The 16054-nt window shown below is 37.3% G+C and overlaps 1 protein-coding gene across 3 annotated transcripts in view; it reads left to right on the forward strand.

Annotated features, from left to right (window-relative positions):
• The window catches only part of FAM184A (family with sequence similarity 184 member A), a gene marked incomplete at both ends in the record, with an annotated part of 74882 nt that overhangs the window by 47300 nt on the left and 11528 nt on the right, over nucleotides 1-16054 (forward strand). For all 3 annotated transcript variants that reach the window (XM_082305654.1, XM_082305655.1, XM_082305656.1), the window contains 3 exons: nucleotides 12992-13204; nucleotides 14351-14504; nucleotides 14921-15048. In XM_082305654.1, coding sequence (XP_082161780.1) covers nucleotides 12992-13204; nucleotides 14351-14504; nucleotides 14921-15048 — 495 coding nt within the window. The remainder of the gene's footprint in view (nucleotides 1-12991; nucleotides 13205-14350; nucleotides 14505-14920; nucleotides 15049-16054) is intronic.

The following is a 16054-nucleotide window of genomic DNA, read 5'->3' on the forward strand; positions in this document are numbered from 1 at the left end:
ATTGGGAGGAATTCAAATTTCAGTCCATCAAAAGGATTATCTGTTCATACCTGTCGTCTTTCAACTACACTGAACTAGAACAGCCTGAGATACTGCTGTAGGGGTATAAAATTGTGAATTTGTTATGCCCAGCCCCAGTCTTCATTAGTGGGAAGATGCATTTGAAACCCATTTGAAAGGCACGAAGTCTGTGTAAAAATTAGGAAGAGAGCAGATATCCAACTCCTCTTTCTGCAATTCAGATTTTTGCACCTGAAGCATTGGTCTGGTCTATACCAGCAGTACTATACAATGATTTATCAAAATAATACAAGACTAAATAATTTGTAAACTCCTGACTTGACAGAAAATGTGGTCTAAGTGTGCTCCTTATGTTGAAAAATGTCTAGAGCTTCACCATTTAGTTGTATAAATGCTGTTCACAGAGGTTGAACTCAGAAATGAAATGCTCATCAATACGGGTACCTAATTTTCTAATATGTATTGATGCATATCAGATTTGATTTAAAAACAAGCTACAAAGAAGGGTAGCACCTAACTTGAAGTACAGGAATGGTTATGTAAGCAAAGTCTAGGAAAAACAGGTTTAACTGAATGGAGAGAAGTGACACAGTATAGTTACTTAAACTGTAGAAGAATACAACATAGAGCATGCCCATCTTGGAATGCTGCTGACTGGTGCCAGAAAAACTGAATGAAGAGAGACAGCTATAAACGGCAACAATTTTTTAAAAAAGAAAATAAAATGTTCAATCAAAAAATTTATGCCCATAAAGTGTACTAAGCTGGTTTGGGTTTTTTAATTATGTTATACTAATCTACAAATTTCTGCCTTCTACTAGTTGTTGCACATTTGATAGGTGAGATCTAGCTCTTGCATAGAACAAGGTAATAGTTTTGCTTTTATGCCGGTAATGCTAAGTGGTCCCTCATAGAATGCATGTAGGATCATTGTTATTCTAACAGTATAGCTTTGTTAGGAGTAAAATAATTCTCTTGAGAGAAAATGCTGTTCAGCTGATTAAGTGCTTAAACACGTTCTTGCTGGTTGCAAAGCATCACTTACCATCTACAGTTAAATGTGGTTGGTAGGTTAACTAGATCAGTGTCTAGAGACCAAGTGGGTAGTTCTTATCTCTGATACGAGAAATGGTTCTAGAAGACATAAAAAGCAAGTGCTTTTCTCTTTTTCCTGTAAATTGTACTAAGTACTTCTACATCAGTCCATGTGAGATTTTCTTCATGAAATATGTAGTGAATTCGGATGTGCTAGCCCTTTCCATTTCTCATAGCTGTGTAATGGGCTTTTAACGCTTTTCTTAAAACCATTTTACTGCTGAGAAGGCTTCAGCCATGGACAAAATAGCAGGAATTTTTGTTTTTAAAGCATAAGTGTGTTCTCTCTTCTGCCTCCCTGTGTTGCACAGTCTTCAATTCTGGGCACTGAAATGTCCAGGTTAAGACCTGTATTCTTCTTATCTCTTCCTTCTTTTGATAAATGTTTCTTTCTGTAAACTAAATCAAGTGTTCTGATTGTGGATGGGCTTTTCTATGTTTGAGCAAATATTGGTTCTCCCATCTTCCTTACTTTTCAGTAAAATGTGTTCCAGTAAAATAAATGTTTTTGTCAGCTTTTTTTTCCATTCTTATATAGCTTCATACGATCATGTGACCAAGCATTAGTGTGACGTTCTTCTTTCTAACTTTGTCAACTTTTCGCACACGAAGATACCATCTTCTCTTAATGGAAATATTAGAAGTAGTACAGTGAGAATGGACAAAAATATACTACATACACTTTGGTAGCTGCTGTTTATTTTTCCTGCTGCAAAGATTCTCTTCTTTTATGAAAAAAATTGTATGTTTCCTATTCAGAGTTTGTTTCTATGATGGTGTTTTCCTTTTTAAACTGTCAAAGTAAATATGAGAAACTTTGATTTATATAAAAATGTAACTGTTTCCTTCTGATGTAGACATTATTCAAATTGTAGTTTTTAGAAAATTTCAAACTCAATCTTAAAACCCTGACCACTGAGTATACTCTTGTTCGTGGAGTGTTGTAGAAAAGTCATGGAGCTCCCGTGCATATCTGTAAAGGACTGTTGACCAGGCTTCTACCCGAGGGCAGTTATTGCTCCACCTGTATTTGCCTGTGTGGAGGCGCTTATCGCAGAGCTGACGTGCATCCGCATTAGCAGAATCAGGAAACGCTCCTTTCTTTCCCCAGCACAAGGATTACTGGCCTGTTCCACGGCCTGGGTAATCCTTGCTTTAGAAGATTTTCTGTTGAATGGATGCTGGAAATTTCTACAAGAAATAACCTGCACGTACCCCGTATCAGTTTCCTGAAAGAAAGGAGATTAACTTTCAGCACAGAATCACTTTGTTCTGCTTCCTGTCACTTGATATAATCCTGAACACACTGTGTAAAGGCTTGTCTGTCAGGCACAGAGGAGTAAATTTCGAGTAACTTCTCCATCCTAATTCTCTTTGGTCATTCTTGTATTCAGTAATACTAGTAAGGCTACCATGACATCTAGTGGATGGTAAAGGGTTTTGGGCAAGATTTAAAAAGCACTTAGAAATCTAAAATGCTGAAATCCAAAAGAATAAAAAGAAAAATCCATACCAAAAAGGGAGGAAAGAGCGGAAGGCACCTGGAATGCAGTTCAGGGTAAGGTTTTATGTCTCTTCTTTCATCTGCAGATATTTGTTGTTTTCCAAAGGGGCACCACCTTCTGCAGCTCTTAGAAACTATTCAGAAGTGACTACAGCTCTCAAAACTGTGGTCTTAATGGGACTGTGCTGCAACTCCTCTGGGCCTCACGGAGAATCAGGGGAGCTTTGGGAGTTTCTGCCTAGATCCAGTGTCTGTAACCATCCTGCCACTCACCACTGATTTAAGGAATCAGTACTCCTGTATTCTAAGTGGGAAACCTATGCTTTAAGCCAGTCAAAAACTATTGTACATGAGCATGTGAATAATCACGTAACCCAGAGTCACTGCAGCCCTCCGAGGGCCATCTATTGAGGGTGCTTCCCCCTGTTTCATGACTGTCTGTACTCCTCAATGAAGAATCCCTCTTGTCCCGGGCTCCCTGTTCTATGCAGAGATGTGATCCTGGAGATCGGTTGGCGCATTTGTTCTATCCACGTTGGTCATTGTGGTTTTGCCTGAAGCTTGAACATGAAAACAAATGCCTAACATTCAGCTGTACTATCTCTTTTTCTGAGCTTTTAGCTGTGGTGAGCCCATTCAGCCCATACTCTGCTCTCTTCATTATTTTACTCTTTGTTTAAGATTCTGAATGTAACAGAGGAAATTCATTAAAGACCATTTACAGTTAAGAGCTACTCAGCAATACAGACAAACAAAAGCAACAGAACAAATCAGAGTTTTCAAAGTATTTTCAGTAGGATACAGTAGGAATACTAACAAATGTTAGCTCTGTTGCTCTGTTTAAGAATAAATGTGTTACTGGACTTCTTTTTCATCTCTCTTTTGGTTTCTTCATTTAATTTTTTTCTGTCATAGTGTTGTGTTTAATTAAATTTAAAAATACATCTAGGCTGATGTTTGAAATTACGATATCTTCATATCCAAAGAAACTTGTCTCTCTGATCATAAACTTCTAATTGGAATTTAATATTACCAGGTTTTGTTTGGCAGTGTTTGAGTTAGTAAATCTGGAGGAGACCGAAAGACTTTTTAATTCTACCTGTCAATGGATGAAAAGAACATTAAATTCTTAGTACAGCGTGTAATTAATGATGCATGAGTCAGAAAAGAGTTTAACTTAGTATTTGGAGTTAAGTTTACACTTCCAAAACTGGTAAATAGAAATCTAAGACAAATCCAATGGTAATACCATTCCCCAAATAAAATTTTAATCCTATATCTGTATGTTTTTCCCTTAAATGTAAGATAAAGACTCTGGCAAGAATCTGGTTTTAAAACATTACCCTTAGCCTCTTTGCTCCGGAAGGTGGTTGCTGAAGTAGCTTTTGCATAGGTTCAAAACCAATGAAAACAGTGGACCCTGGGAGGAACGAGAGATAAATTATTAGATGGGGCAAAATTTGTTTGAGATTCAGCAGATGAATAAAATTTTAGATTAAGAGCACTTCTTGGCAGATACCTCTGTGCTCCAGGAGGGATTAGCCAAGATGCATATATAATCTTTAAAATCCTGACAGCATTATGACAAATAAGTAAAATGAAATGAAGCTCTAGTACTATTCCAAAAACTTTAAAAGCAACCTTTACAGCCCTGTATTGCTCGCTTTTCTTACCAGTCAGAGAGGGCAAACTTTGATGCAACTATTCCATTCCTAGCATCTCACAAGCCTCAAGCCAAGTACAAAACGTTGTCGTAGGAAACAGCTGCTTTCCAAATCTCTGCAGAGTCATCTGTCGCGTAAGCAGTGCGCAGCCAGAGACAGTACGTCTGCTGACAAATCAGGCTTTCTCTTCAAACCAGAGATGTATCTCGAGGGAGAGTTTTGGGGTAGTTGTTGTCATTATTAGCTGCATAAAATGGACTTATGCTGAAGGTCCCTTCAGCTTCTTCAGTAGGCATCTCGGAAACCGGTTTCTTTTACTGACGTCTGATGGATGCACATAGGTTTTCTTCCTCAGAAAGGTTAGCAGCATCTCTTGGAGGTCATTCTTAACATGAGGCAAAGACTGCGTAGCAACCTAGATCTGCTTTGATACAGCAGATAAAGTTGGACCTTCCCCACTTAGGGTCTCGGGTATTACACAAGAATTTCTGTTGCCAGCAGTATTTTGAAAATTCAGTAAACCGTACACCAAAGTCAGTTCTTGACACAATTTACATTGAAATATCAATGAGGAAAAGTGTTAACATCTTTGGGTGACATGAAGACTGATGCTGAAATTCAGTGTCAAGCCTCTGTGATCTGGTTGAAAGTAATTTTTAGCCAAGAGAAACAATGAAATGAGATAACTTCCATGCATCCAATAAGCTGACATCCTGCAAGAAACAATGCAACTGAATGAAAATGTCAGTGGTGCAGTAGATTTCCTTCTTGAGGGAAATGACACTGTTTGATCACCAAGTATGGCCCCTGTGGCAGTCGTCGTGATGGGAACACGAGCGACTCTTCATTACATTTAGCAAACCCAAAGCTTGAATAATTTCGAATCTCTAAATCTGTGCTTTCCTACAACACAAATTGACCCAACTAAATTGAAAACTCATCTCTTTTACGAGAGATGTTGAAACAGAGGTGGGAATACAGATCTTTCCCCATGTATTGCATGCAAGGTCTTTTGGCCCTGCTGAGTAGCCCGCAATGATCAGTGGGTTCTGAAGATGCAGTGGCCTCTTTGCTGTTCCTCTGGGTCACGAGGGAGATCTCTTGGTTACATCTGAGGCTTAGCTGTGCATATGCTGAGGGTGGAGAAGACAATACTTCTACTGAAAAATGAGACAGTAAAATCAAGTAAAAGTAGGATAGCTAATACATATATACTGAATAAAGACATGTTTTCAGAAGTTCCTGTACTTCCAAGAAACAAATTCCTTTGTACATCCTATATCTGCGAATCCTGATTTCAAAAAGAATTGAACATAGGTTTCTCGTACCACAATAATATCACAAACCAATAATCTTGAATTCCAACCTGTAGAAATAGAGTGATAGTTAAACCCACATTCTCCTTTTTTTTTTCTCATCACTTCTCCCCATCGTAGAAATACAGAGAGTAATAATTATGCCTGCATTCTTTTTGGTTCTCATCACTTTTTCCCCAGATCATGGACCTTGCTGTGATGGATTTTCTTAATAATACTTCAAGCAGACTTATTTTGGAGTTCTCCATTCTGAATGTGTCGTGCATACTTTTCAATGTGGAGCTGCATCTGAGTATATTGCTACACATTTTGCTGGAATCAGCTTCCATACCAATTGACTAGCCTATATAATTCTAATTTACTGTTTTCACACTTGAGGGTTTTCTTGATTGACTCCTAAATCATCTTTTCCAGTCTTTTTTTCCAGGACTAATGTTTAGCTAACTGTCCTATAATTAAATGCTTTTGAATAGTGATATGATACTTCCAGATTTATAAAGTACTTCTGCATTTAAAGTTTTGTTAAAAATCAATAAGCTGTAGTTACTGTATATTCAACATTGCTGTGTGTCCATAGAACACATAGGAATGTCAAATATGTAAGTTCACCTTTATTAAAGAATAACTTTTTTTTGGTCTGTGCATGGGCTTCTTTTTGCCAATAAGATCTCAGCATTTAATAGTTGATTTTTTTGCACAAGATAATTACTGTTGTCGTTTCACAGTCAGGAAATGTGGGTTGCAGAAGGAATGCTTTGAGTGAGGTAGCCTAAGAAACCTGTGACAAATGTAAATACTGAACTTAACTGGAGAGTTTTAGTGCAGAACCTTCACCAAAAGTTCTTTGTAATTCCATCAGTTTTCCAGATCTCTGGAAAACTTTTAAATTTGGTGAAATCACATGTATTAAAATGGTTAGCCCATCTTAGTACTTTTAGTTATAAGATCAGTTTGACAGCAAAGCAAGACCAGTTTCTTTCTTGGTGGAAGAAATCTGTTATTCTGCAAGCAGCAGGGGCAACTCTCACTTTCTTAAATGGCCTTTTTGATAGGGTAGACCTCAGAATACAGCTTCCCAAAAGTGTGTTTACTTTGAATTTCTTTTCAGTGTAGAACATTACTAACCTTTCTGCTTCAGGTGTGAAATCTAAATATTTCTTAGTTGTACTACAGGGGTGCCTAGATACATCCCATAAGTCCCAGATGTTCTAGAAACTGAACATTTATTTAGCAAGAGATCATTTCTGCTCTCAATAGCTTCCCCCCTAAATAAACCAGAGAGATGGGGAAAAAAGCACAGAGAAAATAAGTGGATTTGTTCAGATGGGAACTGTCGAAATCCGGTGTTGAAATTGGAGCTGTTAGATGCCAATTTGTTGTCTTGTCTGCTGGAGTATGATGCCTCCTAGTGTCACTCCCTTGCATAGAAAATTGTTGCTTGTAACTCTTAGAATTCTAATAAGATCATTTTGGATATTGCACAATAACGTATTTTTATGTTGTACCTTTCTGTAGATTCAGGAGAATGAGTAATAATAATAATAATAATAATGTCATCTTTTTGTATTTTGACAAAGTATTCTCTAAAAGTTCCCAGCTATAGGCTTACAAGCTGGTGCCAAAATACCTGCTGTCTCCTGGAGAAAGCCGTCTTCTTGACTGCACCGTGCCAAAAGGGGAAATTGGTCGTGCTGGATTTGAAATTGCGCTCACTTCATTTTCTGATGACTGTTGTGTGCATGTGTGTGTGTGCCTATCTACACCACTCATATATATATATATATATATATAAACACACGGGCATTTTAGTATATATATATATGAATGATGTGTATAATTTGTATGATCAATAATATTTTATATGGAACATTTACTTGGCAATATGTTTTTATTTTTTGCTTTTCATTAGCAATCAACACTAGTATGAGTGGTACACTAAGTAATTTTTTGCTGCAGACTTTCAGGAGGAGTCTTTTATGTACCCATCTCGTTCTGAATTTTGAGAAAAATAAGAGAAGTATTCTAATATATCTTCATTGCAAACTAAACTAGTTTTCTGCCCTTTAGCAGTGAAATGTGATCTTTAATATTAAGCGTTTAATATGCTTGTGATATTTCAGAGACACAGCTGATTGTTGATTGAGTCCTTACATAACATCTTTTCTAATAGTAATGCAAATGGGTGTACTTAATGATTTCTTCCCAAAATTGTTTGCCATAAAGAAGAGAAAACAGTTGGATAATTTCAAAAGTGTTCAGCTGCAGAATATATGAGTATATAGTAACATTACGTTGAAGAAATAATGCTATCCTGTATGTTCAATACATAACACAGGAAAATGCATCATTCTGGTCTGTGTTCAGTAGTTTATATACTAAGTCAAAGCAATGTATTCGTAATTTTTTCCAGCTAGTTTTCAACTTATTTTTCCCTGAACAAATCATAATTAATGTTCTATGTTTTACTCTCCCTTCTTTATCCCTTTTTCTTTTACTTAGTTGATTTCTGAATGTTTCCCTTTATTCCTGTGATCTTTTCTTCATAGCGGCACTGTCTCGGTGAAGCTTTGCATAAATCTATCAGCAATGTAAGTGATTTGCACTTACAGCTTGTGCAGAGGGCATGTTTGCGCTAATAAATCTGCATATCCTCTAGTACTGCTTTAGAGCTTTAGCCTATGAAATAGAAGACGTGGTACTATTTGAGAGGAGAACGTTTGCCGCTAGTTATCAAAAGCTCGTGTGCTGCATGCATTCGTCTGTGTAAATGTATGTATCATCACTGGACATCAAACACTACGTACATGGTCATAATATAAGCAGCATTTTTATGTCATTGTTAAAGCAAGCAAGCTTGTGGGCAGTGCAAATGTGTATCGCCGAGCTTTCTACAAAGCATGAGATTGATGCTGTATTATAATTTGCAGTTTTGCAGTGCAAGTCGTAATTGTAGCCAAAATATTCTTTCTTTCCATTTTTTTATTTTTAAAATTCTTACCAATGTTTTTGATGTGCTGAAAACCTCGGACAAAAGTATTGAAAGTTCAGAGAATAGTGTTTAGAGCTGTTTTCTTTTGAATCCTCAATACAGGAGTATATAGAAGGGATGCTCCAAAGACATGCAAAAGGAGGCACTAAGGTTTTCAAAAATGTGCTCTTAAGGATATCACTATACGTATTGACTAATCAAAATAATGTTTAAAATTATGTACTCTTCTAAAAATAACTGTTAGATGTTTAATATTTGAAGTACTTTCAACAAAAAAAAAAACCCTTATTATTAGAAGGGTAGACTAATCTGACTTGATTGTTAGAATCATTTAATCCTCATTGTGCTCTATTTTCTGTATAGCCTATTCATGCAAACAGGCATCTCCAGAGATTGACTCATTTCAGGCTGTGGTTTTGCAGTCACTTTAATCTGGTGGAAGTGTGAACTGCTCTTGAGAAGAGTATTCCTGCTCTCTTCTGAGATGGCTTCCTGGCCTGATGTCAGACTTCTCTTGGTCATCTCAGTTACAATGTTATCTGCATTTCCAAGAAAGAAATTAAAAGACAATTGTTTTGCCCTTGGCCCATGCTAAAAATGTTTATAAATGATATACTGAGAATTATCAGAATTTGGAGCAGGAACTTAAGTGCGAGACAGATTTAACTTCAAGCCAAAAATACATTTTTTCATGTCATCTTAATAAAAATTTTGCTAAGATACCATGGTCGGCTCCATTTGAACGTCATCATGAAAGGCTTTTTAGAGTACGATGATAAAATTACCTGAGGTTCTGCAGGACTGAGCAGGACTTCCCCTAGAATTGTACCTCCTGGTGGCCATGGTGAACGGGACAGGGCGATGGTGAGAAACCTGAGGGACAGAAACATGTTGGAAGGAACAAGTAAAACTGGACAGAACATCTGTCCAGTATCTCAGTGTTTCTGCCACAGGCACTCAGAGAAGGAGGGAGAGGATCTGCGTGAAAATTGTGGGATTTCCTTCATATGAGATTTTTAAGCAGTAATTTGTGTATAGAGTTCCCACCTAGTGCAAAGAATTGACTGCATGATCTCTTAAGACTATCCTAACTGCACATTCCTACGACACTAAAAATGGAGTTAGGAAGAAGAAAAAGAGCAAAGGAGGGGAGGAGGAGGGGGAGAAATACTGGAGTATGGGATGGATGGAAGACAAGGAGTAGAGGGGCTAGAGCCAAGTCGCAGTAGTGGTCTCAGGGAAACAAACAAAAAAACCCAACAAACCTGAGAGTTTATGGATGGTGGTTAAACAGGAGCAGAGGTAATCTAAAGAAGCCTAAGAGTTACCTAAAAGCACAGGGGGAAAACAGACCTCTAGACAGGGTCTGGTTTTGGCTAGGTGTAGTCTGGCAGAGAAACTGTAACTAAAGGCAAGGCTTACAGGTGAAAAGAGGGACCCAGGCAGGTATGAGGTTACAGAAAGGTGGGGAAGGAGAGAAGAGCCCAACAGTGAACGTGGGATGAATTAGAGCACATGGGGATGTGAGTAGGTAAAAGGGGAGTTTAGATAAGATAGATTTTTTTTTATTATTATTAATTTTTTTTTTTTCCCCTGGAGAAGGAAGATAATAGCACATTGCAATACCAGGTGGTGACACAGAGATGAAAATTCAGGGCTGGCCATGCTGGAGTTGCATGGTGCAAACCGCACCAGTGGAGTGAGTTTCTAGGGTTGAGGAGAAAGAATACAACATGTGGTTGCGTTATTGGTTTGTCTGACCAGCATGGCAGCCCTGGCCATGGTATGCTGAAAGAGATCAGCCGAGAAATTCGGGGGCTTCCGAGGAAACTAGAACTCTGTGATATGAGAGGGCAGGTTTTTTATAGATAAGTAACTCATTGAAAGATAGGTATTAAATACGGTGTTACCAGAGGGAATGTAGATTATCAGTGGAGTTGCATTGATGTTTAACAGATTTCCTTTTGCAGGGTGTTTATGAATAAGTAAGGTGGGAAGGTTTGCAGCTTATAAAAAGTTACTCAGGGTGGGAAGGACAAAGAGTGTCTGAAGAATTATAGAATAGCTGTAAAAAGCCAAGGGACTTGGCAATAAAATGGTGGATGAAATTCAGTGTAGATAAATGCAAAGTGATACACAAGAAACAAAACCAAATTCACCTTGACCTGTTACAACTAGAGAGTAGGTTTGGGGACTATGATACATAATTCCATGAAAACATCACCTCAGTGCTCAGCAGGAGTCACAAAAGCAAATAAAACATTAGGAATATAGGAGAGAAACAGAGAACATCACGTGTAAAACCATATAAACCACTATATAAAACGAGAGTTTACTCTCATTTTAAATGCCTTATGCTGTCTTGGTCTCCTAATCTTAAAAAGAAATAGTAGAAAATGGGCAAAAGTAGGAGAAATGTGGTGACAGATATGAAATAGCTTTCATTCAAGGAGTGACTCATTAAGCCAAAACTGTTTAGTATGGAAAAGGGTGTAAGGAGGGAAGTGATGGAGATCTACGGAAACATGAGTAGAACAGAGTAAATGAAAAGGGAACTTCTTTTGACTCCTTTCCATTACAAGTATTAGAGGTCATCATGTCAAATTGGCATATCTGTATGGGACTTACCACAGGATATTGTGGATACTAAAAGCTTTTATGGATTCAGATAGTGGTTGTATTTAATTAGTATTTCTTCTATGAATTTGCCCCAAAAGACCTCTTCTGGTTTAAGAAAGATTGCTGGATGCTGGTAGACTTTGGAATCAAGACCCCTACATTTATGCCTTGGCCTTGTTTTCTGTGGGTAACCCGGGTTGGCCGTTCTTGGGGCAGAACAGGAGATTAGACAAACCTTTGGTCTGACACTGTACAATTTGTATCTGATATTTATATTTAATGTACTTCGTAAAAGGTTTTAATATGTATAGTTCAGACTACAGAATGTAGTATAGGCCTTCACTATACTCCTTCAATTGTAGTTAATCTGTTTCAAAGGTATCTGAAGTAAAATACTGTTGATACAGCATTCTTAGAAGGTAGAGCATATATGCCCAGACACAAAAGACCTGGTGAATTTGAAATGCAGCGAGCCATGCTCATTTCATTCAAATTAATTTGCTTGTTCTGTTTTAGTGCTAATTTTCCTTTAAGTGTAGCTTTTTTTCAAATCTGCTTAAGCTGTGTCCTTCTGAAAAAAAAAAAAAAGCTCCACGTGTTCGACAATAATGTTCATGCTGCAAGTTGTCCTTGGTATGCTGCTATGAATTTTTTGTTAAGTGGTGGGTTTGAATGTTCTGTAAATCAATAAATTGATGTGCAATGTCGTTATTAATTTGTCGTAATTAATTTTAAGATATGCTGAATCAAATGACACTATCAGACTTTCATTTGTAGTTCAATTTTATGTAACACTGAGGCTTGAAAAGTATCCTTACTGGTTCAAATTCTTTGTCATGTGGCAATTTTATTTTTCCTTCCTTTGAGCCACTGTAGCAAAATTCTCTTTTGGTTAAATCTTGTTTCCAGAATTGGAGGGTATCTCTCTCATATTTAGCTCTAGAGGGAATACAGGTTTAGTATTTTCAGTCTGAAAAGATGGTATCTGATGCGAAGAACAAAGTATAACATTATTATAAAAAGAAAATGGGACTTTTTCAAGGAGTACAACGTAGTCTAACGTATTAAAATGCTTGTTGGGTGAAAAGCATAATTTGTAAAATCAAGTAGTTCTAAGAAAATGAATGTTTCTGACTCAGATTGCTTAGATCTTAGATCTTCAAAACCAGCAGAAAAATCACTCTCATAGCATTACTGAGCTAACAAAAAAAAGTGTGTGGGGGGGAATCCATCAAGTGTAACATTTTATTTGTGATGTAGAGTGTTATGCTACCATTTCTTTTTAAATGAGAAAACTGCCAGTAAGATAGGACCATATCATGTCAAAAGATACAAAAATCAATCAATCTAGATGTCACAGGCTATCCTCCCCTATCAACTGCGGGATTTTCCTTACAGAATTGATGTGATGTTCCCCTGAAGAATAGTTTATCTTAAAAATCAAGTGTTTGATTTCAGACCTTGGTAGTGTCATTTTTATTGATCTTTATACAAAACCCAGAAGTAAATTCTGATAATTCGACCATGAAAAATTGTGTTATAGGTAGTGCTGTAGTATGAACTGACAGATGTGATAACCCTTACAAAACTATTTAAATGTAGTTATTATCTCTCTGAGATATAATATTAACAACAAATTCAGTAGATGGATGACATTGCTTGTCTGTCTTTTAGTTAACGTTCTGGCTTTAAAATTTCAAGTGTTTTCTTCTTTTGAATGTTTTTTCAGAGTTGATGTTAGTATTAATGACTAATGGATATTTGCTGTTCTGTTGTGGGTTAGATCTCCTTACTGAAGCAGAATCTGGAGATGCAGCTTTCCCAGTCACAGAGCTCTTTGCAACAGCTACAAGCCCAGTTCAGTCAGGAGCGGCAGAGGCTGACTCAGGAGATCCAGGAGTTAGAAGAGGAGCACCAGCAAAGGCATAAGTCACTTCAGGAAGCCCATATCCTTGCCTTTCAAAACATGGAAGAGACAAAAGAGCAAGAACAAAAGGCATGTTCATATGGATATTCCGAATTACGTAGAGAATGTTGCCATTTTAGCAATTTATGTACACAGCTGGAATTAGTACCGAAAAGTATCTGCATAACTACTAGATTTCCTTTCCAGCTGATGTCTTATAGTAACATTTTTATCCAGTTAAATCTGATTAAGACATACTGAAAATCATCTCTAATACAGGCATTGTTTCATGTCTTGCTTTATACTCTACCAATATATGCATATATAGGTACCTATATTTGTAAAATCATTATCGACACACACATTTCTTTACAGTAGTTTGACATTGTTATCCATAACATTTTATATTCTAGTTTTGATTTTGAATAGGTTTCTCTGTATTTTCCATTATAGTTACCTAATTTCACATGTGTTTTCTGATATTTCTTGTCAATTGACTCCTTTCGTAGTGTATTTTATATTTTCATTATGTTAAAAATTGTATAAACTATGTTCTGCAACTTGCAAGATAATTTTCATGTCCAGAACAATGTCACACCCAAGATATTTTTTTAAAACCTTGACTAAACAAGCATGAAAATTGAAATTTTGGCAGTGCATGGTACTCAATAGGGTATGTGCCTTAAGTTTTTTTTAAGTTCAGATCTCGAGTGTCCCTTTGCAATCAATTTTCCCATTGTCCCCACTTCATGTACTTTGGTTCACATCATAGACTGGTCTTGGAGCGCACAAGGTGGATTCCTTTTGTTCGAAATGAAACTAGAAGATGTGCACCAGGAACGTTATGCTTCATACACTTCAATAGGGAATAAACATGGGTGTCAATGGGGAGCAAGAATCCCCAAACGTGTATCGCATGCACACTAGACCCATCTATGGATCTGTACCTTATCACATTGCTTGCTATTTTAAATATATCCATAGATTTTTTTCAAACTGTGAGCAGAACAGAGTTTTTGTGCACAGGTAATCTTGACAACCATCAGCCACTGAAAAGAAAAAATATAGCAGTAGGATAACTTAGTGAGAGAAGAAAACATGAACAATATTAGTGCATTTTTAATAATTTCTAGAGTATGCCAGTGCCTGCTTTTCGTTGCCAGTTGTTTATTGTTTAATATTTTATAAATTCCCAAGGCTGGTATAGAATAAGTTTTGTCAATTTTGATTTCATAGGAATTAGAAGAACGTTTACAACAGAAGCACTCAGAAGAACTTCAGGCGCTGAAAGAAACACATAAACAAGCCATGGAAGGTTTCAAACTGGAGATGGAACAGGAACTTCAGACTCTACGATTTGAGCTGGAGGATGAAGGAAAAGCTATGTTAGGTATACTATTTTAAAATCTGCAAGCGGGTCCAAGAACATTATTTCTACTCATAAAAATATACATGCACATATATGTATGTACGTGTGTGTGTATTATAACACTGTAGTGTATCTCAGAGTCACTCAATGTTGACCTAGATGTTCCTCTTAAAATTAGTATAAGCTTTAATAGGTAAGCCCAAACTGTTCCCTTTTGAAAAATCTTACCCTTAAGTTTTTTTGGAAGGAGTAAGCAACCAAATTTCATGCTGGAGACTGTTTCAGAAGGTAACAGGAATAGAATGACAGGACAGTTGCTTAGCTGATGTAAACAGTGTGTGTTAGGTCAGCAGCAATACTTGATGGAGCTGGACTGTTATTGTTCGTTACCGTAAACATTTGCAAAATCAACTTTTCTTTTTGTTCATGGTAACTAGCCTCCTTGCGCTCAGAGCTAAATCATCAACATGCAGCAGCCATTGACCAGCTAAGGCACAACCATCAACAAGAACTGGTAGCTGCCAAAATGGAGCTTGAAAGAAGCATAGAACTCGGCAGGCGACAGGTAGGAGGCATTGCTGGCTACTGACTGTAAAACTGCATAATCAGTATTCGTTTTCTCTTAGCTGGAGGCAAGAACTGTTGTGAACAAACAACAAACATGTAATCCTTCGAAGTCAGCCAGCAGCAGCAGATCATGCGTCCCTACCAGTTTACCTAAACTTCCTTGCTTAGCTTTTTCTTCCCAACAAACTTCCTTCAAAGTCTAGTAAAGGCTCCCGTATCAAGGCAGTTTCCTCTCAGAATTGTGCAGCTGTCTGGGAGCACGGTGGCTTGCTGTGGGAGGAAAGTGCCAATTCTCACAAAATTCTACTCGTCCTCAGCTGCCAGCAGGACTTAAAAAGGAAAAAGCTGTTTCTCTCTGAAGCATAAGTGATATGGCTAAGGAGTGACTGCTTAAAACCAAATGATTGCTTCAAACTTAAGAGGTAGCTTAGTATCTTTTTTATTCAGGAGCCAAATTGGAAAGGATAAGTTAGCATCTAAAGAAAGCAGAGAAGACAACGTAACAGCTTGCAAGTGTTTCTTAAAAAACCACACCCAAAACAAACAAACAAAACCAAAACAAACCCCCAAATCCCAAAACCAGTATGGACTACCTTTGCTTTCAGCAGCAAACTGATTCATTCACTTTTTCATTTTTCACTTTATACACAATCAGTTTTTCCAGTAGCAACTACAAATTTAAAGCTTGATCTCTACTGAAAGGAAGCCAGACCCCTGGAAATAAGAGGACCAGAAAATTACTTCTTTATTTGCCTATACAACAGGCTTTTCAGGATTGATTTACTGATAGTCCAGCACCAAGGAGGTGGAGCCGTTTTAGAAACTTATTAACAGAAGAAACAGGTTTAGTTGGACATAGCCTTTATACACAAAAAGAGAGACAGTCAAAGATGAGCCCTTCTTTTTCTCTTCCTTGCTGGTTTAAAAGCGTGAGCACTAGAGGCAAAAATGTGGTGCTGTCAGCAGTGAACGAAAACATGCAGGATTTAGGAGGATATAGTTTC

The sequence above is a fragment of the Platalea leucorodia genome, assembly GCF_965183815.1.
Source record: "Platalea leucorodia genome assembly, chromosome: 3".
NCBI classification, from domain to species: Eukaryota; Metazoa; Chordata; class Aves; order Pelecaniformes; family Threskiornithidae; genus Platalea; species Platalea leucorodia.